Source organism: Myiozetetes cayanensis, unplaced genomic scaffold (assembly GCF_022539395.1).
Source record: "Myiozetetes cayanensis isolate MyiCay16 unplaced genomic scaffold, myiCay2020 scf1, whole genome shotgun sequence".
Taxonomy (NCBI): Eukaryota; Metazoa; Chordata; class Aves; order Passeriformes; family Tyrannidae; genus Myiozetetes; species Myiozetetes cayanensis.
In genome coordinates this window covers 109456352-109481861 of record NW_026086604.1, presented here as the reverse complement: position 1 = coordinate 109481861, position 25510 = coordinate 109456352, and the positions used below count along the sequence as shown (strand labels likewise).

The window sequence follows — 25510 nt, the reverse complement described above, 5'->3', positions numbered from 1 at the left end:
CTGTCAAACATCCCAGCAAAACCAATTACGGGCTCAGCTATAAAGGAATTCTTTTGTTTTCCAACGAAACCACTTTTAAGACAACTGAGACGAATGAATCAAGTTGTATTTTATTATGTTCACCTGGAAAATTAACCCTAAACGGGAGCGAGCACTCAGTGCTTTACTGTTACGCAAGTGCATTAGATTACACACATACATACATACATATATACAGTTACACACGTATAGATGTATTTTAAGAACGTGACATTTTGAAGAAGCCATCTATCTTTCATCATAACAGATTTACGTTCAGTTTGTGACCTAGTCCTCGGAAAAAAATCTGAAAGAAGACAGCTAAGTGTGCACTTTCATGAGGTAAAACAAGGCAGCAGGACATGCTCCTCATATAGAAAGGCAGCAAGCAGTCCTGATTCCTTCCACCTCATTAATCCAGTGTCAGCTTTGGCTTTCATATCATCCTATGAATCCATCTGAGTCTCTGAAAAGGCTGGAAAAGTATCCCAGCAAGGAGGATAGCTTTCCACTGAGATAAGAAAGAGGTCCTACAGGCAACTGAGTTGGGTGTTTCTGCTTCATTCCCTGGCACCATCAACAGTCCTGGCAGCACTGCAGTGAACCAGCCAGGGGGCTGACCCAGCCAAAAATTAATCCCACGGAAAGGTTACCCATTCAGCTGGATCAACTCACCACACAGGCACACAACCACAAGTTCTTGTGTTAGGGACAGGCTCAGAAATGCATGATTCTGACCATTGTGGCACAGGGAAGCAGGAAAAGCTTTCCATTGCTACAGAATTTCACTGAGAAAAAAAAAGCAAGGTTGCTGTCAAGCCTTACCATTTCTTACAGAGGGTTTCAACTCCTTTGAAAAGTGCGGTTTGGACTTTTCTGGAGTGACAGACTACATCAGGCTTCAGTGGATCAAGAGGCTGAAACATATCCTAACTCATAGCAATTTTTTAAGTCTGAAAAACAATCTTTCCTCCAAAGCCACAGGAAGAGTTTAAATAAACATTTCTTCCTAAAAGCCTTCAACTTTGGTTAACCAGATACTCTCCAGCCAGTTGACTCATGGCTTGATTTCCTCTCTCCTGCAACGCCCTTCAAATTCCACCTTTTCCCCTTTACTCTCAACTACCCCTCCTCATCCATCCTCCACATCTCATGTCAGGGGAGCTATCACTTTCAGAGCCTATTAAGAGTTTCTAGTACAGCATTATGAATCAGTCAAACTAAGAAGTGTTACTACAACGTATTACTTTTCAAGCCTCTTAGAGCTCCAGTCTATGTTCCTCATATTACAGCCTGTACTGGCATTTAATTCTCTGTTGACTATTTCCATACTTTAAGAAAACCACACAAGCCAATTTCTTTTAATTTAGAGTCTAGTTAACTTTAGAGTTTGTTTCAAATTCATGTTGACATGCTGCCTTCCTCCCTAGGATAAACTTATAGCTTCACAACCCTATTGTCCCAACAAGGAAAGCTCTGCTTCATATAAACTTGATGCAATTTCATTGCATCAACCCTTTGAATCGGGCACCTCTGATTTTAAATCACATGCTCTTCTAGTTGCTGCTGATGCTGCTTTAGCAGTAGTTGTCTAGAACTGAGCAATCTTACCGTTTGTGCATATGCACACACAGATTACCACCCCTCAAATTTATAGTGATCTGTTTGCTGACCACCCTATAGTGATCCAAATTAAAAAGCCCACTAAACTAACAAAACAACTCACCTCTAGAAAACATGGTTCATTTTACAGATCTTTACACAAGCTGACCACTTTAACACTTCCAAGATAGCCTCTTTACCTGGATGGGCTGTAGTGAGATTGGGGCAAAACTGTACAAACTTAAGTTCAGTAGAACTGCTTGTTTGAGTTACACAAACATAACCAGCACCACCCACCTTTTATCTGCTCCATGATATAATAATCAGCTCACCACAATAGTGGGAGCCTCCACCATAAAAGCCAGAAGAAAATGGGGAAGGACTGAGCAAAGTAAACTCAGTAGGAAAGAAATCAGGCACAAGAGCATGCATGCAATACTAGCAGAGTGGTACTCAATGCTATGCCTGCTGGTTTTTACTCCAAGGCGCAGTCCCTTCTTCAATGATTTAGCCACACCCATTAGATGATTAAGAGCCCTGGAGGTCAAAAGCAATAATTTAATTACTAACAGACAATCCCTTGTCTAGGACAGCCTGGAGAAATTCAGAACACTGCACCACTGCACTGAGCACTGATGGTCTTTAAACTAGCATAACCCCTTCCTTCTGGCTCATTTTGGGGACATGTGAAATGGTTCAGTATGGATACTGCTGGCGAGCCTTATGATTCAGATTAAGACAAATCTTGGAAGAAACTAAGTTTTGCAGGACTCTGCCTTAAGGTAGAGTTTTAAATTAACCACCCACCTGCAAAAACTTGGTGTTTACTGTTCTGTTGTAATAAGTTTACATTGCAAGCTAAAGGGAGACACCAGCAACTGTTTATTATCTATACCATCAAGTATTATTTCATTCCACAGAGCTAAAGTTTAATGAGCTGCTCCTGTCCCATGGAACAAGTTTACTTCCCTCATCTACTAGAAAGCAGCAATGGGTAGAGAGTGAGCTTTGGCCTATTTTAATTGTTTACACCCTGCATGTGCCAGGAAAGCACACCTAATTCAGAAAGCTAGTTTACTTCCTATCCATGACATTCTGCAAACGTTTACTCAAAAAAAATATTATTAGTTAAATCACATAGAACTATTGAGTTTTGTCATACCCAGCTCAAGTTTAGAACATGAGGTTCACAAAACTACAAGGCAGTAGGTATGGAGTGAAGTTTCCCACTACGTTTTCCAGATCCAAAGTCTATCTGTACAAACTAAATTACTGCTAATATCATAGTACTTACTGCTAGGCATTACCCAGCAAAAGTAAGTATGTACATGCCACCGCACTTTAATTCCCTGTGTAATTTCTTTTCTAGTTTGAAGCACTGTACTACCTTCATTCCAGATATTTATATTTGCATTATTAAACATAGCTGAGGTAGAACAGAATAATAGGCATAGTATGCAGGGTAATCCTTGAACGGAGACAGCTCTAGATGCTCTCTGCACATGCAAGTTAGAAATTTCACACTAATTCAACAGCTGATTATTATTTTGTATTTGGTGACAACACTGAAGAAATAACCAGAGTAGGTAGAGTGCTGATGCTGTACAGGCAGGAAAGATGCTGAAGTCTTAGTGATAAAAACAAAACCGGGTTTGGCACCGCTATACAAGATCAGAGCTCTTCAAAATGCTTCAAGCCCAAGAGCATTTGTACAGAGCTTCATATATATTGTGATTTACATGACAGGATTATGCTGCAAGAATGCAAAACTCATAACAGCACTTTATTTTCAGCTCCACCACCACTTCTGTCAGAGATCTGAGAAAACAGAAGGGGTGAGAAGACTGACAGCAGAAGCAGAGAGCTTTTTGCCTTGACACCTTGCCCTGTAACAGACAAGTGGGGGTGGGGGGGTTCGGGGAAGGAGGAGGGGGAAAGAAAGTACTCAAGTTGGGAGTATCTTACTTGAATAGCCTGTCGTCCTTGCTGAGCATCTGCCAGGAGCTGAATGGTGAGAGTCCTGGAATCCTGTAGGGCATCTTGGAGGTAGATAAAGCTGTGACCCACATGTCGTCCCATTGTACATTCACGACATATGGGGACAGAACAGGTATCACAGTAGAAATGCAGTACCTGTAAGGAGGAAAAAACAAATCTGTATCATTATTTAATGAAGAATTAATATGAAAACAGAGCCAGAATGTAAAAAAAAAAAAAAAATCCAAAAAGCTCAACTATAAAGGAGATGGTTAGAGACAGTAGCAATAGGCAAAGACCTCACAATAGTTTCTCCACAGAGGAAGAGCTATAATTCCCAGTAAACTCCAAATCATACCCCAACAGTTAGATGGAAGTATCCTTGTTTTCTTTGCAATACAATAGTAGGAAGAGTGTCCACAACAGCTCCTCTTAAGAGCGGAAGCCATCTGCCAACACTTGCAGATTGGAGATGCCATCTAAGGCAAGTTTCAGGTGAAGACTTTTCCTGCATAAACAAACACCACATTCTCTTCAGTGGGTCATTCAATAATCAATACACTGGAGAACCACAGCACTCCCACTCCCCAAGAAAGAGAAAACAAAATCATGCATGAGGAGAACCGCCCTCTATGTTTTCAAAATACGCAAATCCCTTACAGCCAGGGCAGTGACAGTGTTAGGCAAAACTGTCCCGTCCCCCACCCTCCTCCCAACAGCAAAGCACAAAACCTTTGCTATGATAGTGTTTCAATGCTAGTGATGCTTCAAGATGCTCGAGTTGGAAGATACTGGCATGCCCATCATTTGAATGCTACAGTGAACTGTGGGTAACCACTAACACCCCATTCTATTCACAAAGCACTTACAAACCCTACAGTCAAATCCCAGTCAAAGTCTTACACCACGATGTTAGCCTAGAAAGAAGGATTGATTCATCAGCTGTAACTGTTTCCATTCCATCCAGCAGAGGGAAGTAGCACACAGAATTAGCATCTTCCACGGACGTGTATTTTCTTACAGGGAGCAGAAGCCAGCTGTATTGTTTTTTTGTTTTCAAAGATGCAAATGAAGGAGTACAACACTTCAACATAAGAAAGTTCTGTATTGAAGTCTTACCCTTAACTACATACACTACTTTTCTTAACAGTGTAACATTAGAAAATCTAGATTACCACAGAAGACTACAATGGTACAAGGTTTTGTTCTACGAACAACTTTTCCATCACCAGATATTTCAAGTCTACCTCACAGAAAGAAGCAAGGGCAGAACAAAGATTGGACATGTGTTTGACATGCCTGTCTTCTCCCAGCTGTCACCCAGCCACTCCCAATTCCAGCTAGCAGTGATACAGTGCATAACATCCCCCTTTCCCTTCTCCCTCAAGAGGAAGGGGAAGGACAGGACAGGTGATTCCCTTGGACTGCCTGTGCTGCATAAAGTGACATTTTAAGCTCCTATAAGTGCAACAGCTGAAGTGGTATGTGGATTAATTACTCAAAGGGTTATGTGTGCATTTGTGCACGTCAGATTTTACTAAAACCTCTTGTTTTTCTTAAAGTTAAGTTTCACTGTAGGGAAACTGTACAGACTTATGTTTTGCTTCTGTTCAAATAATAAATCCTCAAGCAGTAAGTATCTCAGAATCTCTGACTTTACTGAGTAGAAAGCTGCCTTGGCTCCAAAATACACTGTTCAAATGCATCATCTTCCTCAACTAGAGACCTCCTTGTCTTTATGCTGCAGTTGTCTAAATCTGTATACGATGTTCACTTGCACATGCAGTTCTGTAATTTTTCTGTTGAAATTACAGGGAATGTTTATTACATATTCCTGAATAACACCACTTAAGACAACTGAGAAGTTGAGGGAGAATGAAAACCAAGACAGGGTATCAAGTTAAGTCATATAAATCTGATATACTTTAAAAACATACAGCAGGGATTTGGGGCCTCAGTCAAGCAGAGCAGCTGAAAGGAAAATGGTGACCATATGAACAGAAGACCAGAAGCAAGTCAAATTTGTTATTAGTCCTCCACAACAGTCAATACCAGAAGCAAAAGCTTGGTCACTCCTGCTGCAAGGAGTCACCTCAGGCACTCCTGCTGAAAGCTAACAGCATCCACAGGGACAAGGAAAAACCACGTTTAAGCTGTTCATTTGCCTCTTGCCACCCACCAAAATGTGGTGGGAAACATCACTCTTAAATTTGGAATGAAGAGTGACAAGAGCCATAATCTCATTTCAGAAATATGTAGATTACATAGGACATGGCAGGGGAACGTCTTGGGCAAATACTACAGAGCCGTTGATAAAGCCTCATATTTGTTTCTTAGTAAAACAAAACCAGCAAAAACAGCCTAGATCTAATCTAAGAGCAAAAGAGTTAACAGGTTTGGGCAAAAAGAAGCATACGGTGATGAACAGACCTCCATGATTACACTGTTACCTTAAACATACACAGGAGAAAGCACAAATGCATTACACCTACTGCTCTCAGTGGGGTAGGGAGCTAGCCACCAGAAGAGAACTGAAAGAGTCAGCCAGCTTCAAGAGGAACTAGCAACTCCCCAGAAACTCCTTTGTTCACACAAAGACTACAACTTGGCAAGAGGTACAAGGGGTAACTCTCCTCTTGTGGTCAGTCTCACATACTTGTCAGGAGCATCCAACAGACTGTACACATCAGCTCGACCCAGCAAAGGGAGCACACACTCAAAGAATAAAACTGGCAAGTCCTCAGATGTGCAGGGCACAACAGGGAGGGGGATTTGTGCCAGCTGGGCTAAGGGGCTTGGGCACAGCATCCAGCTTGCCTGCGCTTCCAACCACAACCAGGCATTTATTGTTAAGCTCGAGCCTGCTCACATCCCAGTCCCTAGGTCATGGCCACAAAGGTCACATACTGCTAGATTAAGTTTCTGTGCCTGTTTCTAAATGAGGGGGGGGAAGGGAAGAGGGAGGAGAGGAAGCCAGATCTCCCCCTTTGCCCCCACCCACCAAACAAGCAACTCCCTGTAAAAAATCATACCAACAATATATGTAGGGCAATCCACAAATGTGTTCTCAGCTCAGATCTGATGCACGTACAGCGTACCTAAAATGTTGGCAGAGTTTCCCCTTCTTCCAATTTCAGCAATGTGAGAAGGCCACCCCACATTTCATTTGCACTGTTACTGTAGCATCATACTGCTCTTCCTATGCTCATTGTAAGACAAATAACAGGACTCATATTTAAGTGTGGATGGGCAGGAATAGTAGGAGGAAATGAAAAAGTAATTTTAAGCCTTCCTTAGCAGACATCAACTTGTAATACTCAGCTTTAAATAGAAAAAAAAAATCCTCAAACACCCTAAAAAAACCCCAAACCCCAAACAAACCAAACAAAAACCACAACACCCCCAAAAATACTCGGAAAAGACAAACAAACAAACCCCACATAACAGTACTTCAGAGGAAAGTCCTGTAAGTTTCCCCCTCCACATCTGAAGAGGTAAAGATGATACAAACCAAGAAGATCCATCAAGCTGTAAATTTACTACTGTCCTGGTAGTTTCACTATTTACCCAAACGAATGGAAAACTGGTTTATAAGCAAACACTTTCAAACATGCTTGTTCTTCCAAACCACACAAACGTTCTGATGGGCAGCAAGGAAAGAAAGGAGAAAGCAGAGACAGATTTCTCCTTTCAAAGAAATGAACAACAGTGTAAATTGCATTTCATGAATTCTTTCTTTCTGTATTATTATTAAGTAATTAAGTAAAAATACAATTAAGATAAAAACTGTTGCCTTTCCAACATCCATTTTGTTAACTATCCAGTAAGGGGAAGAAGATTAATAAGTAAGCTTAGTAGTTTTTTTTTTAAACTGCTCCACTACATTAATTAGTATTTTAGAATTTCCAACAGAATTAAATGAAGATAGAAGTCAGAAGGAAGAGGGGACTAGTTTCAGAGATAGTTAAAAGTGATTTATTTTAAAATAAATCAGCTATGGGTTGATTACTTCCCAAACAGGAAATATTTCCTGAATTGGTGGCATACAATTTTAGGCACAAAACAATAAAGGGAGCCTACTTCAATTTAAACAGAATCAGTGAACCATGTTACAGGGCTATTCATCTTTTACAGCCACAGCAGCCCAAGAAATACAACAGCAAGGCCATAAATGTGATTGCTTCAGGAAAGGCTGTACAGTGTACCGTAAAAACATTTTACAACAGCAGGAATTCCTGGGTGTCGCTCTCCCCATTTTTTGGTCCATCTGCTTTCAAAGGGGGCAGGGGGATGGGCGGAGATGTTGTTAAACGTCCCCCGGGACTGCACAGCAATCAATCATCATCTGATGAATGGCCACTAAAGTTAAACCCTGACCCCACTCCACAATTCCCACACCAGCCCTTCTCTCCTTACTGCTGATCAGCTTCCAGCATGCCCCCCCACCTTCCAGCCCTCACCAAAATTTCCCAAATACCAAGCCCAGACAAAAGCAATGGATCGTAGTAGGCACCATGACAGAGGAGAATTCAGTAGAAACAGCATCTCCTGAGGAGGCTTATCCTTAACCTGTGTTTAAATAAGTGTTCTTTCAGCAATACTCACAGTGCCCTTCTCCTCCCAGCTTGAAAACACTTAATTTCTCTCATTTTCAGAGCATGCATGCAAGTAATTCACAGCAAAGCATGGGGAATCTAGTCACGTTTAAAAACATTTGTTTCTGTCATGACTTTTCAGTGTCTTGCAAGGATTTCATTTAAGCCTACAGTGTTAAGAATTTGTGTAAGGCAACAACACATAAAAGGTCGTATTGCTTTTAAAATGCAAGTCTGATGCTCTAAAAAGCTACCCTGTAATCTTAATCAACAATAAAAAAAGCCTACAGACAAAACAGTGGCCTCTTGGTTTCTACTTTTGGAAAAGTTTCAGTACAGTCTCCCCTCCAAAAAAAGAAGTCATACTTACCACAGTTAGTTTAAAGTTTTCCATTACTAAAGGTGTTTTATTATCAAGTTCCCTTGACAGTAACTCAAACACCAGTGGCTTTGTTAGGTAGCATGTATGGCTTAGATGACTGAGTTTAGTATTAAGTAGTTTCCCAGTGAATTTTGGTCCTACTTCCTCAACACTATTGGGTGGTTTTTTGCTTCCCTCCCTGAAAAAAAAAATTGTTTCCCTGCCTTTTTTTTTTTTTTTCTTAACAGCATATAAATGAACCAGTCATCCTTGGTGGTGTAGAGTTTGGTACAGATAATTGTTGCAGGATTAACTGAAAATAGGTAATATTTTTACTCCGTAGGAAGCTGGTCCTTAGTTTTCGCTTTAAATGGCAATTTGTGACAATTAACTCGCTTCGCACCACAGTGAGAGTAGTATTTAAGGAACCTGAACTTCTGCACTAATATAACTCTTGAAATTTGAGTGCTAAATATAAAGACTAAAGATATGAACAAGTAATGTGATACACATCACAGCTACAGGCTGTTTCCCACTATACCTGAAACATGTGGCATCCAGTGATACCTAAAACCCTCATGTTTCTGTGTATCAGTCAATGATCAAATTGCTCTTAGAACTTGTATTTTATCATGATGCTCTGGTGTGGAAGAGACTGGCTTAATACCAAACTTCCTCACTGCATCCAGTGGTAATGGGAAATGCTATGCCATCTCCAGAAGATCTCCACAGCAGACAAGAGAGTTACTCCTCAAATTCAGCTCAACATTCTAAAAAAATTTCTACAAAAATACGGGCACCTCGAAGCATTACAGCCCTACACTACACAGGGCGTGCAGCATGCACAGCAAGTTGCACCACGTGGGAAGAGTGAAACTAGTTTAGTATTACCTTCCTTTGCTACTTGGATGAAGAGAGATGGGTTTTGGCCCATTTAGAAGTTCAAGTGCAAGAGGATCATTCAGCCCTTCTGTTAAATTCACCTTGATTTTCTTACCCCACCCAATAAAACAATAAAAGCCCAGGTAACAGATAACTCTTTGTAAGAAATAAAGCTGTAATTCCACATGCTTTTTTTCCTCACACAACCCTTTCTTCCCCACATGCTCCAGTGGGTTCTGTTCCTTGTTTCTCAGCCACACAGGTATTTCTTGGCCCAGCACATGAAGGGGAAGCTAGCTCACAAATAAAACCCCAAATGTGAAACCACACACAGCTCAGTTGAGGCTGTCCTTTCACTTCAGTTAAACTGACAGCTGCTCTACAAGGAAGCCCTATAGTTTTCCTGCCTTGCTCCTCACCTCCCCTTTACTGCTCCTCCAGTCTCAGTGAATAGACTTGAGTATTTTTATAAACACCAGAAAATTGATTTTTGAATAAACTATTTTTAATCAGCCGAGCCTGGGATTAGAAGATCAGTAGGACCAGTACAAGGAAGGAGGAAGAACCCATAATTAAGGCCATAGAGACATTTGATGACAACTATCTGGTACCTGGCCAGCCTCACAGCTGGAAATCAGTGTAAATCTTTCACTGATAGCATTGGTCTCAAGTTCTAACTGGAAGAACAGTATCTAACTGGAGCTGAGTTAAACAGGCTGATAAATCAAACAGACTACTGTGCTCTTAAAATTCTTAATTTTTACCTTCTTTTTATCCTGCTGTGAGATCATGAATCCAGAAAAAACAGCTTCTTATTTTAGAGTGGTGACAAGATTGGGTCAGTCCAGGTTAAGAGCAAAGTTTTTGAAAGAACACCTAGTCCTATTAATCAGGTTTAGAAGACCCAATAGGTATTAAGTCAGCTGGGCATGGAGCAAAGATGGTTTGGTTTAAGTTGCCTTTGCCAATGCAAATAGCATTTGCAAATTCAAATGGATTTGAGTTAGAAGTGACAATCGAGATCCACTTCACTCTGAAAGCCAAAACATCACTGGAATGGTGTGATAACAGGCTGCTAACTAGGGCTAGGAGACAGGAAGTCACACCACTGGCAAAGCTGTTTTAAAGACCTGCTGGCTTCAGCCCACTGGAGAACTGCATCCTGTGTTTTAAGTTAAAAATCTTATAAATAAAGCTTCAGGTGATGACTGTAGCTCCTGGTTATAGGCACCCACCTGGAATTGGAGCATCCCAAGTATTTATTTCTCTCAGCAGCACCTCTGCTAGCTGCACGACCCCCGCCCGTGCAAGGCGCCTTGTTCATCCACTCTGAAGGGGAGGGACCACCACAGCACTTGCCTGGACTTTGCCCATTCCATCAGCTAACTTTCTAAAAGCTCTTGGATACAAGGTAACTTGGTCCGCTGATTTACTGCACTACCTCAGAGATTCCAGTTACTGATGGACTGGAAAGGACATCTCAAATACAATTTAACTCATTGGTCCGATCTTGCTAAACAGGGATAAGTAAGGCTTAATTTTCTTCTAATGTCAATACTGAAGTGATGCAGGTATAATTATCCCACCATGGGCTATCATTAAATTACTACATAACAGTAGGTCTACATTTAGCAATTTTCTTTTAAATAGGTTGCTTGGGGTAAGAAAATCTATATTTTATTTTTAAAAACTCACAGCATCTTTTCCATCACTGAAGTAGGTAAAGTAGTCAGCCTACAGAAAGATGCAATGGTATCAGTAGCTAATAGATTACTCAGCCCAAGATAAGTCACAGCTCTTTTATGGGATTTCAATAGGGGAGACCAGCCTGTGCTTCAACATGCAACTCATTAGCTGTTTAAATGCAGCTTCTGTGCCAAATCTGCATGACACGAGTAGCAGCAGGGTGGTCTTGGCACAGGGGACAGTGGGTGGATCTAAATATTCAACAGTTCAAGCATGCAAGCTAATAGCCTGCTGTGGAAGCAGACAGTGTGTCAGGACCCAGTTCTACTTTCAAGCCCATCTGTCCGAGTCACTGCTGTAAGTCCCTGAAAATCCTTCCCTGAGCTTTCCTAACTCTTCAGCTTTCTGAAAGCCAGTGTTTTGAAGTTCTCAGCCAAAGTTTGGCCATGATTTCAGTGATGCTGTAAATCAAAAAGGGTTGATAATTTCTTTGCTATTGCACAAGGTGTTTTGTATTTTACAGAGAATCAAACTTTACTATGTATACAAACTCCTTATGTTACGTGTTCTCCCTTTTCCTGCACAGCTCAGCCTAAGAGCTGTTGAAATTTTTCCTTCTATGCACAGGAAGGGTTAAGTTTAGGAGTCAGGGTACACTCAAGGCTCTTACATCCTCTCTGTGACTACAGGCCTCACTTCTCAAAATCCATATTCCTCAACTCCATGCTGTTCCTTCACCACTGCAGAGAACACTACATCCATTCAGGTCCTTGGCAATTGTTGAATTTTGCATGGAAATCTGATGTCAAGGATGCCATTATATACCTTGGATGCAAATAGCTAGAAAACATTTTTATCTCTGAAAATACTGGAGACAAACCTTACTCTTTTTGGATTTGATAGGGAAAGGGAGTGGGAAGAGAAATAAACAACCTTAAAAAGTTCCCAGTTTTCACACAAGGGCAGCTCGGCCTAAGACAAGCCAATTGTGAAACATCTTAAGCAGATGGGGTGTGTGCAGTTTGCCAGAGAGGTTGCCTGATCCCAACACAAACAGGTCTTTTGTAGGATTCATTTTCTTATACAGCTAGTCTATAGTCAAACTACCACCATCTATGAAAATTCACTTTGGTGCAACAGATTCCCACTAATATTGTTAGAAGGCTTCTCTGTATTTGAAAACTCCCACAATTGAACCACCACATGAATAACCTGTAACTCAAACTTCAATAGCTAGAGAATACTGAAAAACTAAGTACTAGAAAACTAAGCAAGCATGAATTCTGAGTCCACTTTGCAGCTTGGTTGTCTAATTGTTCCCACTTACTTATGTGGCCAATAACAGGGGAAAACCACAAGAATCCAGAGTCAAAACAACTAGCATAGAATAGAGCTCAAAAAGTAAGGACTTTCAGATATTTTTATTTTTACATGGAAGTAGCATGGACGTAAAAACAGCAGCAAAAGGTAGATCAACATGCTTCATTTATATCTTCAACGCATATGTTATTTGGGGAGGGTTGTCTCTGTACTGACTTTGTTTAAAATAATTTTAATAACAGTACATAATCTCCACATAATTAAAAAAGCATCTCTTTATACATGTTAAAGGAATATTTCTGTTAGGGTGAAAGAAAAAATATCAATTTTTAGACTAACAAAATCTCAAAGCCCTATTACCAAAGAGGTTGTTAGCACACATTTAGCAAAACGAAGCAATGCAGATATCTAACACCACCACTACCAGACCCTGCTAATTCCAGTCTGAGTAACTACCTGGTAAGCAAAAATCAGTCCACATAACTTGTACAAGACACTGTCCCTCCCCCTCTTTCCAGTATCAGCTCTTCCAAGAGTTACCTAGTATTATGCAAGTTAATATCACTACAGAGATAGCATAGCAATTTCTCAAGAGGGATTGGGCTGCTTGCAGTGAGACTTGGACTTTTACATATACAAAACATTAAATACCTCTCTCAGCTTTAAACTTAAAACTATAGCAATCCTACAGCAGTTTCTATGTGGAGTAAAAGCAAAAAAACAGGAAAAGAAATTCACCCATTAGGGCATAAGCTGATCACCTGGGACACTTTAGGACATAATTCCTCCGCCCCAACTTGCATTTTCTCAGTGGGAAACTGCCCAGTGTGTGAGGCAGACCCAGGAGATGGGAGAAGTGCCATTCTCTTCTCTTCTCTTCTCCCCACACCACCCCAGTATTAGGCATTGGATACTGCTGCAGCCCAGATATGTAATGGGAGCAGCACAGTTCTGCTGTTCCTCCCACTTCTGCCTTGAATCTCTGTCTTCAGAGAAAAGCTGTAACAGGAACAGCCATGGTACTGAGCCTCCCACAGCAGGAACCATTAATTTTTCCTTCTTTAATTGTGAAACAATCCGCTCCTATTAAACAAGTCCAGTTACTACCAGTACCATATGCACATCAAACTCAGGTCAAAGCAAGTATGACCAACTATAGCCTTTTATTAGGAAATACAGGCAAGTCTGCTGTCTGGGAGAACTGACATATAAACCCACTGCAAGTGTTTTATACTGCAATTTTTTTAGTTACTGTTTATGTGGAACAGCTTTTGTGGAAAAGCACAAAGGCAGCAGCACTGAACTGACCCACCCTGTTCTTTGCCTTCCCTCGTCTTGCCTGACCCTGTCCCAAACACAATTTTTATAACAACTATATACTCACACACGAAGTCCTTACAGAATAAAGCCTTTGAGGGTATTTCTCTTCACTGAACCCCAAAAGTGTCTAAAATGAACATTTGGAAGGTATCTTTTCAAAAAGCATTCAAGTTCTACCCCTTTAGCATCATTCTCTTAGACGCTCACACACCAAAAATATGCAAGTGTAAAATTTTTACTAGCTTAACTGCACATGTTTCAGAGCAGGAAGAAAAGTTACAACAGGTTGAGGTTTCATTTGGGATTCCCCATAAATGAGGAATCTTAATTAAGCAAAACCAAATTTGGGTGGCATTAAAATCAAAAACAAAATTGGTTTGCTCCAGACCCAGGCAGTGGTTTCTAAAAGTGTATTATATGCATACTGTATCAGGCTTCCTCAGCTAACATGATCAAATTGTGCTATCCACGTCAAAAATAATCATTAGCTGCTCCCAGCACTGGACTTGGCACATACACTCCTGGAGTATCTTATTCAGAGAAACAATGTTGTCCTCGAGGAGCAAAGCTTTGCTGCTTGTAGTAGAATGTCAGACTACACTTGTCAGATTAATATGGTTGTTACAATTCCTCTTAATTTTGAGAAGGATTATACAATCACATTTTATGAAAGATTCCTCATTAAAGTGTTATCCTATGGGTGCTAGAGCACTATTACTTCCAACTGAACTCTAGTATTTAATGTTTGTTTTGGAAGACCTAGCTGTCTTAACAGCCACAGGGCATTTCAATAATCATATAACAAACACTACTGCAGGTTACTCTTTAATCCCTTGCGAGTGAATGAGTAAATTCTTGTCCATCTATCATATAATTACACAGCTCTGTAGTTACTGCCAGAAAGACACTGTAAATCATAAAGGAAAGACATCTAAGAATAAGAAGAGCTGTTCCAGGAAGTCGAAAATGTTTACTCAAAATAATTTTGTTCTCCATTACCATTAAAAAAAAAGGAAGAAAAGACACTTTTTGTTTACAGACAGTCATTAACAAAAAATGAGACATTTTTATTTACGTGTGAATATTTAAGACAAGTCCTGATGGACAATTTAAGTGTGCCTCCATTCATATCTCTCTCTTTTCCTTTCTGTATGTTTCAGAACTCTAAATTAATCACCTACCTGCCTCATACTTATTTCCATATGGGTAAAATACAGGTACAAGCAAGTTTAAAAGCCTGTGGTTCCTCCCCGCCCCCACCTTCCCGGAGTGGTCTGTGTTGTTTGTGGTTTTGGTTTTTTTATTTTAACCTCTCAAAACATTCTTTCTGCCTTTCCGCTGTAGATTTAAGAGTTGCACAGTGTCCTACCCTAATAAACCCTGTTCTTCACAGAGAGTACTTAAGATTGCTTTCTGAATTTGGGAGAGGTGGGAGAGATAAGCATTCCAGGATGAATATTCAATTAAGTGGAAACTGACAGTACAATTACTACTCCTTCAAACTGCAGGATGGATTTGAAATGCTTACAGATAATAAGAAACACTAATAACTACACTTTGTCATTGTGCCACAGATGCTGCTGTTATGGAGTAGTAGGTTCAGTTTTGGTAGAATGAGGATAATCTTCTATCCCAGTCAAGGTTTTTAAGTTATGATTGATATACACTACTTTTAATCCATTCCATGGTGCTCCCACAGGTCAAGCACATAGCATACACATTCATTCAGCCACCAAAAAGATCCTGTTGTAGAGCATTATGGCTTTGGTCTAACCAAACTATAGTGGTTTGATGCCACCCAGTCACAGTTCAGCAATATATTTCAAGGACCTTTTAAGAACTTAAAGGCATTCTGAATTTTTAGAATGTTTAAATGATTTGAATCCTTCAGTGAAAGCACCAGCATTTTCCAGATAGCAGCATCCACCACTCTACATTACACTAGCTTTAGATTGCTTTTGCATTGTGCAGTCAAGTTAGCATCACCTGAAACTTTAACTGTAGCCTAGTTTAAGCTTTAAATCAGGATAAATGTAAATACAGAAGGTTTGCTCCATCATCAGTGAAGGGAAGAAAAGCAATCGAGGCTAAATTAGAGGGGAAGATTTGAATGTGACTCACTTTATCAAAGGAAGAAAAAAACAGAGATGGCTAAGAAGGTTAAACCCTTGCCCAGTTCTTGAGAAAAATAACCATTAGTCTTACTACAAAACAAGCAGCCCACCCTCCCATCTGCACTGTCTTGTTATATATAATTCTAAGGATGAGATCATTCCTAAATAGCTTTCACCATGACTATCTAAATTAGAAATAAGTCCTTTCTGACAAGGATCAGCAGGAGTTTGACTGCAGTGTAGGTACGCAAAGTAGCCAAAAGGCCAGATTTACACAAGGTACGGTCTCACACACCACACACACATCCTGAGAGAGGAAGCAGATAGGCAAAGCAGAAGAAATTTTATTATCTCTGCACAATCAGTAGGTTGTTTTCGTGAATACTCTTGTGTACACAAGTCTTGCATGTTATCCTATGATCATTAATTTTTTATGTATTGCCAAACAAGTCCTACGTGTCTCCTGACAGCTAAGAAGAAAGTCTGAGGAGGTTATAGATTAGATTTATTCTCTCTAAAAAGGAAAAAACTACTTTCTGCAACCCAAGCAGAAGAACAACACATGCTTAACCAGATTTCCAAGCACAAGACAGTTAACCTATTGAGTCAAGTCTGCTTGGTCAAACAACTTTCATTGAAACTGCCTGCCTGCCTCTAAAAGATTCTTTTACTGTAGCGTTTTCTCCCAAAGACAGTTATGCTGAATTAAAAAAAGAGGAAGGCCAGGCTCTTGGACAGTGTTATCATGCAATTCTTTCAGCAACGCTGTGCACGGCACTAAGCTGGTGTCCTACATAAGTTATGAGGTTAATTTACTTTAAGACAGAAACGAGTACTGGGACAGTACAATGGGCACGTGTGATCAAGAGTGCAAGGGAGAATTTAAACACCCTAAATTAACAGAATAAGGAGTCCAGGCAATGCTACATTGTTACCTTTCTTCTCTACCAGAAGGTTAACTTGTTGCACCCGTATACCACCTTTGCTATCAAAGTAAGGGAGCAGCTTCAAGAGCCACACACAGACAAGTACCTCTGGTAGCTTTCTGCCAGGGCAGACCTACTGCATCAGGAACATCACTTCCTGTAACACTGCTTTCAAGTAATAACCAGACCCACTGATTCACTTAAGATTTAATGAGATTACAGCTTGAGGTGATTTGACTGGAAACCATAAAAGTTTTAGGAGCCCATCTGCTCTGCAAAACTAATCTCACACACAAGCCCGGGTACGAGCTGACCTTTGAGAGCAGCAGTGTAGTTAAGGCAGGAATCAAGTCCAATCGGTACTTGTGATGGGTGCACAGACCAGGCAAAACAAGAGATTTGCACTTTCAGGCAAGGAGGAGTTTTCATATGCGTCAGTACCCAAGGGGGAGCTTCCCAAACAATCAACAGTCTTTTCATTATGAAAAGGAGAGCCACCTCAGGGTTCTTTCCCCACCATTATCACACCATTAACATCAAATGCAAACTTTTTTGACAATGCTTGCAAAATTACCGGTGTTGCAAAAACCTAATGTAATATTCACCTGGTGTATACACAAGAAATCCAAGACAAAGTACTCTGGAGCAGTACTTAAGAAAAAAAAAAAGGAACTTCCTAATCTCACTAAAGAGTGAGTCACCGCTGCTTTCCACTTCACTTTACACTTCTTCCAATTCTTCCTTACCCATGCATTTTCAAGAACCAACTGATTATTTTTCTGATACTTCCCAGAATCAGAGCAAACACTTTCTTCCGGGGGTGGGGGGGGGGAAATACTTACTTTGAGAGACTGAGGGCAGAAGAGGGGGAAAGAGCTACTGTTTTAACTCTGTTACTTTTTACAGACCCATAAAAAAGCAGCATTTCAGCGAGACTTCTGTTAACACACTTTAAGTTTAGACGTGAATATTTGTCTCAACAGTCACATTTTGTTATTCTAAACTTGCCCTTGCTAGCTGTAGAAGAGTCAGTATCATTGGACAGCTGTATTTTGTTGAATAAAAAGTAGGTGCTGTTATTTTTCCTTCCCCTTGTAGGCTGAGATGTTTTGTTGTTTTGTTCTCACTTGAGTAACAGGCCTCAATATGCAAGTTACATCTGGAAACAGACAAAAGCCAACTGCCCAGCAGTATTGGAAAATTAAAACATTGGGTCAGACTCAAACGGACTAGGAAGCCAAAGGTCAAAGCAGCATTAAATCATTAGTTTCCCAGCTGCCACCAAGGCATAGAGTTGACCTTTGATTTTGTAAGAAGTGGTCCAAGCAATTTTCTGGTGGCAATATGGGCAATCTGGCACAGTGGAATATTATCCTTGAAAGGGGTGCGTGGGAAGGAAAGAGTTTACGGTCCTGCAGACAAAGATTAAACTAACTTTAATCTCTCTAAAACAAATTTACACTGTGAATTTGTAAGTGCAAATAATTAAGTTATCAAGCTTTAAAGAAAAGACACTCTAGCATTTGAATAATCCAAGTATCTTTCACTCATCCAGCAGGGAGAGCAAGAAGAATTTAAGAACACAATGAAGTCACTTAAAAGAATACTAGAATATTGTATTTCTTTCCTGGAATGAGTTACGTTTTCAGAAATTACACTTGAAAGCAGCTCACTCGGTTCTGTTTTTAAAACAATATATCTGAGATAGAGCTCATGCTTCTTCAGATGAAAGACCAGAACACTGCTTAGTCTACCTGTATCCCCATTAATGATGACTTTTTTACATAGCTGAGGTAGCAAAGGCAGACAAAATAATAAATTGGCCTTTGCTTGCTTTCTTTCGCCTCCATGATCTTAAATTTCATCTGCTACTACCCTCTGGTAATAGTTCCCAACTGGTCCTTATAAACTGTTCTGCTGAATGTTTGTGTTGTGCGTGCAGAGTTCTGGTCTGGCTGCTTCCAAGTTCCTAGAAAGGGTTTGGTTTTACTGCTTGGCAAAGAGTAGCACAGGTATCAAAGGGGGTTCCGACACGACCAAGGTACATCTGAAGAGCATGTTTGATCCTCTATTAGCAGCTGAGCACATGCACACCCACTGAAAACCAGCTTGCATGCAATCAGCTGTTAAGATATTTCTGTGTGGATTTAAGAACATTTCTGTGCATATTTTTAAAGCAACTTCAAGTAATTTCTTTAGTCTAAAAGGGTTACACAAGCCAGGCTTTAATGCAAGGGCGATAAAATTATAAGCTACTGCTTTCCTTTGTGACAACAGCACAAGTTGTCCAAACAGAACACAAAGAGCTTCCCTCCCCATCCTATGCCAGCGTGCCAGGATTAGTCATACCAGATCTTCATGTGATAAACCAACCTGCAACAGCAACTTTAGGCATGGACTAAGTCATATATCCAATACCTCTGATAGGGAGGGGGGAAGAAGAGAAATATTTTCAGAGAACTGCAATTAGGCATTAACGACTTCAGTAAAATACATCCCTGTGCCTCTAGCCACACGGATGTGTTGACCAGAGGATTTTTTTATATACAATCACTATTTTCACTGGCAGGGTGAAAAGCACACTACCCTTAACACACACCTTAGTGAATAAGGATGAGCAGAAGAACCTCTTTTCCCAGATCCTTTCTTTCTAGGAAAGGTTCATGATCACACAGCCAACACAAACATAACACATTCTGAACATATAGACTGTTGTATACAGGTCACAGAGCTAACCACAAGAAATAAGACTTTCAAAGAACCTAACGTTTATAATGTTCTAACCAGTGAAAGAATATTCTGCTTTAATAACAAATATACGAACAACAGAACACAAAGACTACACTGGCAATTGCCTGGAAGAAGCAACTTCAAACTTTACATACTTGGCAAATCAAAGAAATACAGATGGCACCAATCTCAATCCTTTCTGCAGGTACCCAATTCAGATAGGAGCAAAATAAGTAACCAGAAACCTTCTATTACAGTGACTTAAGAGACACATACTTTCTCATCAAGACCGTTCCAAGAAAAATAACTGATTTTTTTTTTTCTAGGTTAGACTTCTGGTTTACTCACATTAAGCCAAGCTAAAATTCACTACTGATACACTATGGAAGTATTACACACTCATTTCATGCAGCCTGCACATGCTCACTATTTCTTTCCTAGAGAGAGGATAGGTTCTACCACTGCACATTTCCCTCCAACAAAGATCAAAGCTTGCATCAGGTTTGCAAGCTACAACTTAACTCTTGTGGTTGGTGCTGCACTACGGTCCCAAGAGGGGTATAAGACATCACAGAACCATAAAATGGTTTGGGTTAGAAGGGACCTTAAAAATTCCTTAAACCTTAAAAGTTCCAGCCCCCACGCCATGAGCAGGGACACCTTCCACTAGGTCAGGTTGTTTAGAGCCCCAGCCAACCCAGGCCTTGAACAGCTTTCAGGGACAGGGTATCCACAACTTCTCTGGGAAACTTGTCCCACTGCCTCACCACCCTCTGAGTAAAGATGCACAAAGCTAAAAAGAGGCCTCTCTAAAAATAGCTTTTCCTCACATTTCTAGTTTTAAAATATAGTTCTCATAAAAACATGCCAGACATCAAGTTACATTTGTTTTGTACTGGATAATAAGGCTATTTCTGGAATTGCACACTGCACTGACACAGCTCCTGCCACAGAAACTTTTTATGAAATCAAGCTACCTGGATACCTTCTTTCCTGAAAAGATAGTTCTGCTTTTTGTTTGAGCTAGAAATAAGAGAGGACTATGCTCTAGAGTTCTTTGGGGGTTCATGTGTACTCTCGGTACTAGCAAAGTGCTGGGCTGGCACTGCAGGTAGTCACGTGCTCTTCAAGAGTGATGCCCCCTGATGGCACCGGAATGGAACAAGATGCGAATCACACAACTGACTGACTGGCCCTGATCTTGCCTCAGCCTTCTGAGGCATGGCAGCATTCTGACTGCCATGTGAAACTGAAAAATCTCTTCTCTGCTTATACTACAAAAAATATTTTCCATTAGATCTCAATACTCATATCTGTAAATGGACTAGAGCCAGAACTTTAAGTTCACAGTGGAAAGACATGCTAAATCTTGAAACCATTCACAAGAAACTCTTGGAGAATTACCAGGGTAATGGGGTTTTTTTGCAAGCATCTAGTCTCAACGATGAAAATAAATTTATGTATGCCCACACAGCTAAAGCTTGAACAAGTCAATAGACTTTTTTTTTTTTTTCTGATTGAGCAGGCTAGTAACTGCCAACACAGTCCACTAAGATAACACACAAAAAGGGTAGAGAGTATTATGCAACTGCCCCTTTCCACACCCCAACTGATGGGGCCCATTTGATATCAACCAATGACAGTAAGCGACCCCGTAGCCTTCTCCAGGGAAGCCTAGGGAAGAGGAAGACAGACCTTTGGGGGCTGGACCACGGGCAAATAAGAGGCCCCCTTCTGTGACTGCACAGTCCTCCTCATCTTCTCTACTGTGTCCCTTATCACTGGAGCCAGATGCTAGGGGAGACCGTGGAGAGCGCAACAGCCAGCAGCAGCAGCCAGGGACAACAGCCTAGACGTTCGGGTGTGGTGGCCAACAGCAGCTAAAACCAACTACTTAATGCAAAGGCTTGGGCATGGCTGAAAGCACCCCACCCCACAGAGAGAAGCAGGAAAGATGTGTGCTCCCTGCATCTATCCCCAGACCTCCCATGCAGAGTGCCAGAATTGTCAGCCTGAACCCTCCTTCAGTGCAGGTGGTTTGTTTTACTTTGTCCCTTACCAAGCAGACAACAGGCCCACTTCCACCTCCATAGAGGTGTTCTCGTGAAAGACCTTGCCTCAACAACATAAAAATTAAATTGTTGGGAGCTGTATCTACTAGGAGGTATCCTGTATTATCTCAGACTTCTTGCCTCCATATTCTTTGTGATGCACACAACACAACAAAATGGTGTTTGGTGATGTGGGTTTTTTTGCCAGGTCCTAACATGCAGTTCTGGGAAGTGAGGAGACATTACCAGCCATCACAGTTTTTTTTACTGGGAGGACAATCCCACAACACTACTTCAGGACAGGAAATGATGGAATTTGAAGATTCCTCCAAAATCAAAAAGCTAATAATTATTAACAAAAGCTAATAATTCCCACAGCTTCAGGAACAAAGGGCTATTATGTCTTATGCTCAGATTCCATGGGCTTAGTGGATGGGGTTTCTAAATCAGAGATCTCACTCCACAGGACTATGAATTTATCACTAGGTAAATAGAGTTTCCAATCTGTTTGCTTTTGATAGGACAATCATATCCAGTTTTACTTTTCAGCTCATGGTCTACTTCTAGCTTTGTCAGTTCTGCTATTCAGTAATCTGTGCTCAGGTCTGTTCATTGTCAGTCACATGGTTCAGTGCCCTTTGGAGCCATTCTGAGTCTCAACTGGGGTACAAAGATGAATCCCCAGGTAGTCCAGAACAGCACCAAAGTACTCCTGGGAATGGGTACAGCCATTTAGCATTCCTCTGATCTGAGCAAGGCCATACACCTATAACAGTTTATCAGCCAGCATCATTGCGCAGAGATACAAGGCAGGCTAACTGATGTTAAGTCTTAGACGTGGTCAAGTGTGGAAGACATGCAGCCTCACAGAAACAGGAAACAGACCTCTGCTCTTATCCCATTGGCTTTCTTCAGCCTAACTCTCTCCCTTAGAGCTGCTGTTAACACCTTAAAAAAGGAAGTACAAGCCACAGCAGGCTTCTAAAAAGGCAGATCACACTTGCACGTGCTGGGTCAGAACAAACTAGGTCGGGCAGAAGTGAAATTTGAAGTCTAGAGAGGTCTGCTCCTGGGAAGTTTGGTTCAGCTGCCAGCAACAGGTAGTTGAGGAACACAGGGACCCATGGGTGATTCGAACAGAACAAGTATTCCTTTCTGCTACTGATATAATCTGGGACTGGCTGGCAGCAGACCCTTGTACCTTAAAGTCAACAACTCCCAAAGATGTTGTCAGTAAAGACAAACACAGAGCTTTCTCTACTAGGAGGTACTCCATATGATCCCATAAATACCTTCCTCTGCTAGCATTAAAAAAACTAGAGGGAAATCAAGAGTCACATGCAGTATTCTTGACACTGCCTTACTTACGATTTAAATACTGCAGTTTAAGATTAATATAGTGCTCTAATCCAGTAGATCAGTAGCTGAAAACCTCAGCTAGGTAAAGCTTTAAATGTGACCTTTATAAGCAAAGCTGATCTTGCAGGAAGTCGCATGCCCCAAAAAATGTAATTCCATTGAAACAGGCACTCAAGATGCTTGAGATCTGGAGCTAATACATACCAGGAAGGGATTTCTTTTCTTGGGAGAGGGGAGGAGCCAAGCAGGAAAAAAAGAATAAAGCTTACTAAGAATGTTAACAGCAGACATTATATCTAATTTCTTTGCATTCCTTCCCCCCTCCTTTTCCTCCCATTTTTAAAAAACAGGAGCAAACTTGTGAGTTAAGGATTCTGATCAATGCAACATGTTAGGAAAAGAGAGCAGGAGGTCAAGAGGAAATGATTAATCCTGTGCAGAAGACTGGCAGGATGGGTCCTGGAATGGCTTACCAGAACAATGCCCCCACTAATAAGCAGGTCAAAAGACCCTTACAGTGAACAGAAGCCCCAGTTACACTGTACATTAATATTCTTCCCTTAACACTAAGTTACATTTGTTCATTAAAACCAGATTCAAAAAAACCCAAGTATTGAATTAGAAGACAGGTGAAAAGTTGTGGTACCAGACACAAACAGCAAATCTGGTAGGTAAAGGATTACAACTTAACAACTCCAAAAGTGTTACGAGCCCCATTCTAAAATGCTATTTGCAGAAGGTTTTTATAAACTGAGGGACAAGGCAAGATTTTACACTGAATTTGTGCTCAGCTCATGCAGGAGGCCAGTGCCTCTATTTGATAAAGACTGCTCTTCTGTTAGTGGCATAGCTTAATGTGTTGAAAAAAAAAAGAGCAACTTGATTTTGCAGGCAATACTTTGGACTTGAAGGCGCATGTGGTTCAAGGCTTACTGCAAGAGATAGCTGTTAGTAGTGTGGTTACATGGTATCAAACAGAAGATATGCAATCATGCGAGATTCTACGTTTCAGGTAATTATCCAATGCCACAGCATTTCTCCCCTCTAGTTCAGTCAGCATTACAGTCTCAGGACTGCACTGTGGATGCAGTAAGGGGAAGCCAGCACTACTTCCAAAGTGTTTATCTACTCCATGATGCAGCTCCCCCATACAACCTCACCGATTTGTGTTCGCAGATACACAGTGGAGGTTTCACAACTGCTTGAAGTTGTTCGCTCAGCTGGCCCAAGCAAACCCACCTCTTCCAGAACCACCACCCTATCAGCATCCCTCCAGTTTAGACAACTCCCTCATGGAAGCATCAGCACCTTGTCTTCAACAGCCACCAGAGAACTCATGTGAAGACTATAAAGAATGAAGTCAGCTCAGTTCCCTAACACAGCTTGTTGTACTGATGCTGGCGAAGTGACAGGAATACCACTACAGGTGTAAAAGCTGGTGATGATGCACAAGCGTTGGGAAGAGCCAGGCCGAGAGGACGAGGGCTGACCCGACGCGCCCCTCCTCCCCCGACACAGCAGCAGCAGCAGCAGCATCGCCCTTCGCTCGCCGGGGCCACTGCAGAAACACCGCCTGGAGGAGCCAAGTGGTGGGGAGGGAACGCCCTCCGGCAGCAGCAGCAGCATCGCTGATTGCCTTTGTATCAGCAAACAGCCTCCATTTTGAGGAGCTGGAGGCGTTCAGGGCAGGCTGGAGAGGCCAAACTTCAGCTGCCAACGAGGAGGAATAAAAATGGCAGATTCTCGTATGAGCGCTTTCTGGCACAGGGTATGGTTAATGCCCAGTGTTCCCCCCAGCTGTACACTACTCCTGCGTTTATCCTCCCACTCCACGCCAGAGGAACAGGTCTGCACACAGAGCTCAGGTACAGGGTTTTGGCAGTGAGACCAATTCTCACAAGCATGATAAGACAAACTCAAAATCCATCAGCTTTTACCGAATGAAAATTGAAGCAAGGGCAAATCATTAATACATTCATCTCCACCACTACCCTCCAGCACCCCATTTTTTTGGAAGGGGAACGACACAGGCTGTCAAACAGGACACAGGTTTCAAAACAGGGAGGCTTTTGGCATTAGCAGGTCGTTTCAGACAGGAAAACCCACACCTCTCAGGAGCAGCCTAAGCACAAAGCTACAGATTATTCACAAGAGTGTTAGGAATCAGGTCTCTTGGTTAAGACAAAATCTTGACAGTGTACATGTCAGCTCGTGGCAGCACTCTTAACCCCACCAGGAGAGGCACAGTTAAGCAGGCATAGCCCAATTCAGTTTGTGACCTCTCCCAAGTCTGCTGTGAACCAACAAATGCTAGGCCACTATTTTTTATTAAATCAGTGAATTAAATTGAAATTTACTCCTTTTAAGTCCAGAGGAAATTGAGTCAGTTATTAAATTCACTCTTTGCAAATCAGTTTCACTATTTAATCCACTTTTTCACAGGGAAACACATTTTAAAATCACTTGTTTAGTTTTAGGCCTAAGCTACCCCTTCTACAACAAATCCTGCAGCAGTATTAAGAGACTGCCCTGAAGTACATACAGACTGTCCCTGCAATGCATCCTAGAC

The 25510-nt window shown here is 41.3% G+C and overlaps 1 protein-coding gene across 1 annotated transcript in view; it reads right to left on the bottom strand.

Annotated features, from left to right (window-relative positions):
• The window catches only part of TRIM71 (tripartite motif containing 71), a 54983-nt gene that overhangs the window by 10333 nt on the left and 19140 nt on the right, over positions 1-25510 (bottom strand). Inside the window, 1 exon segment of the mRNA XM_050324834.1 lies at positions 3586-3753. Within this exon segment, the coding sequence (XP_050180791.1) occupies positions 3586-3753 (168 nt within the window).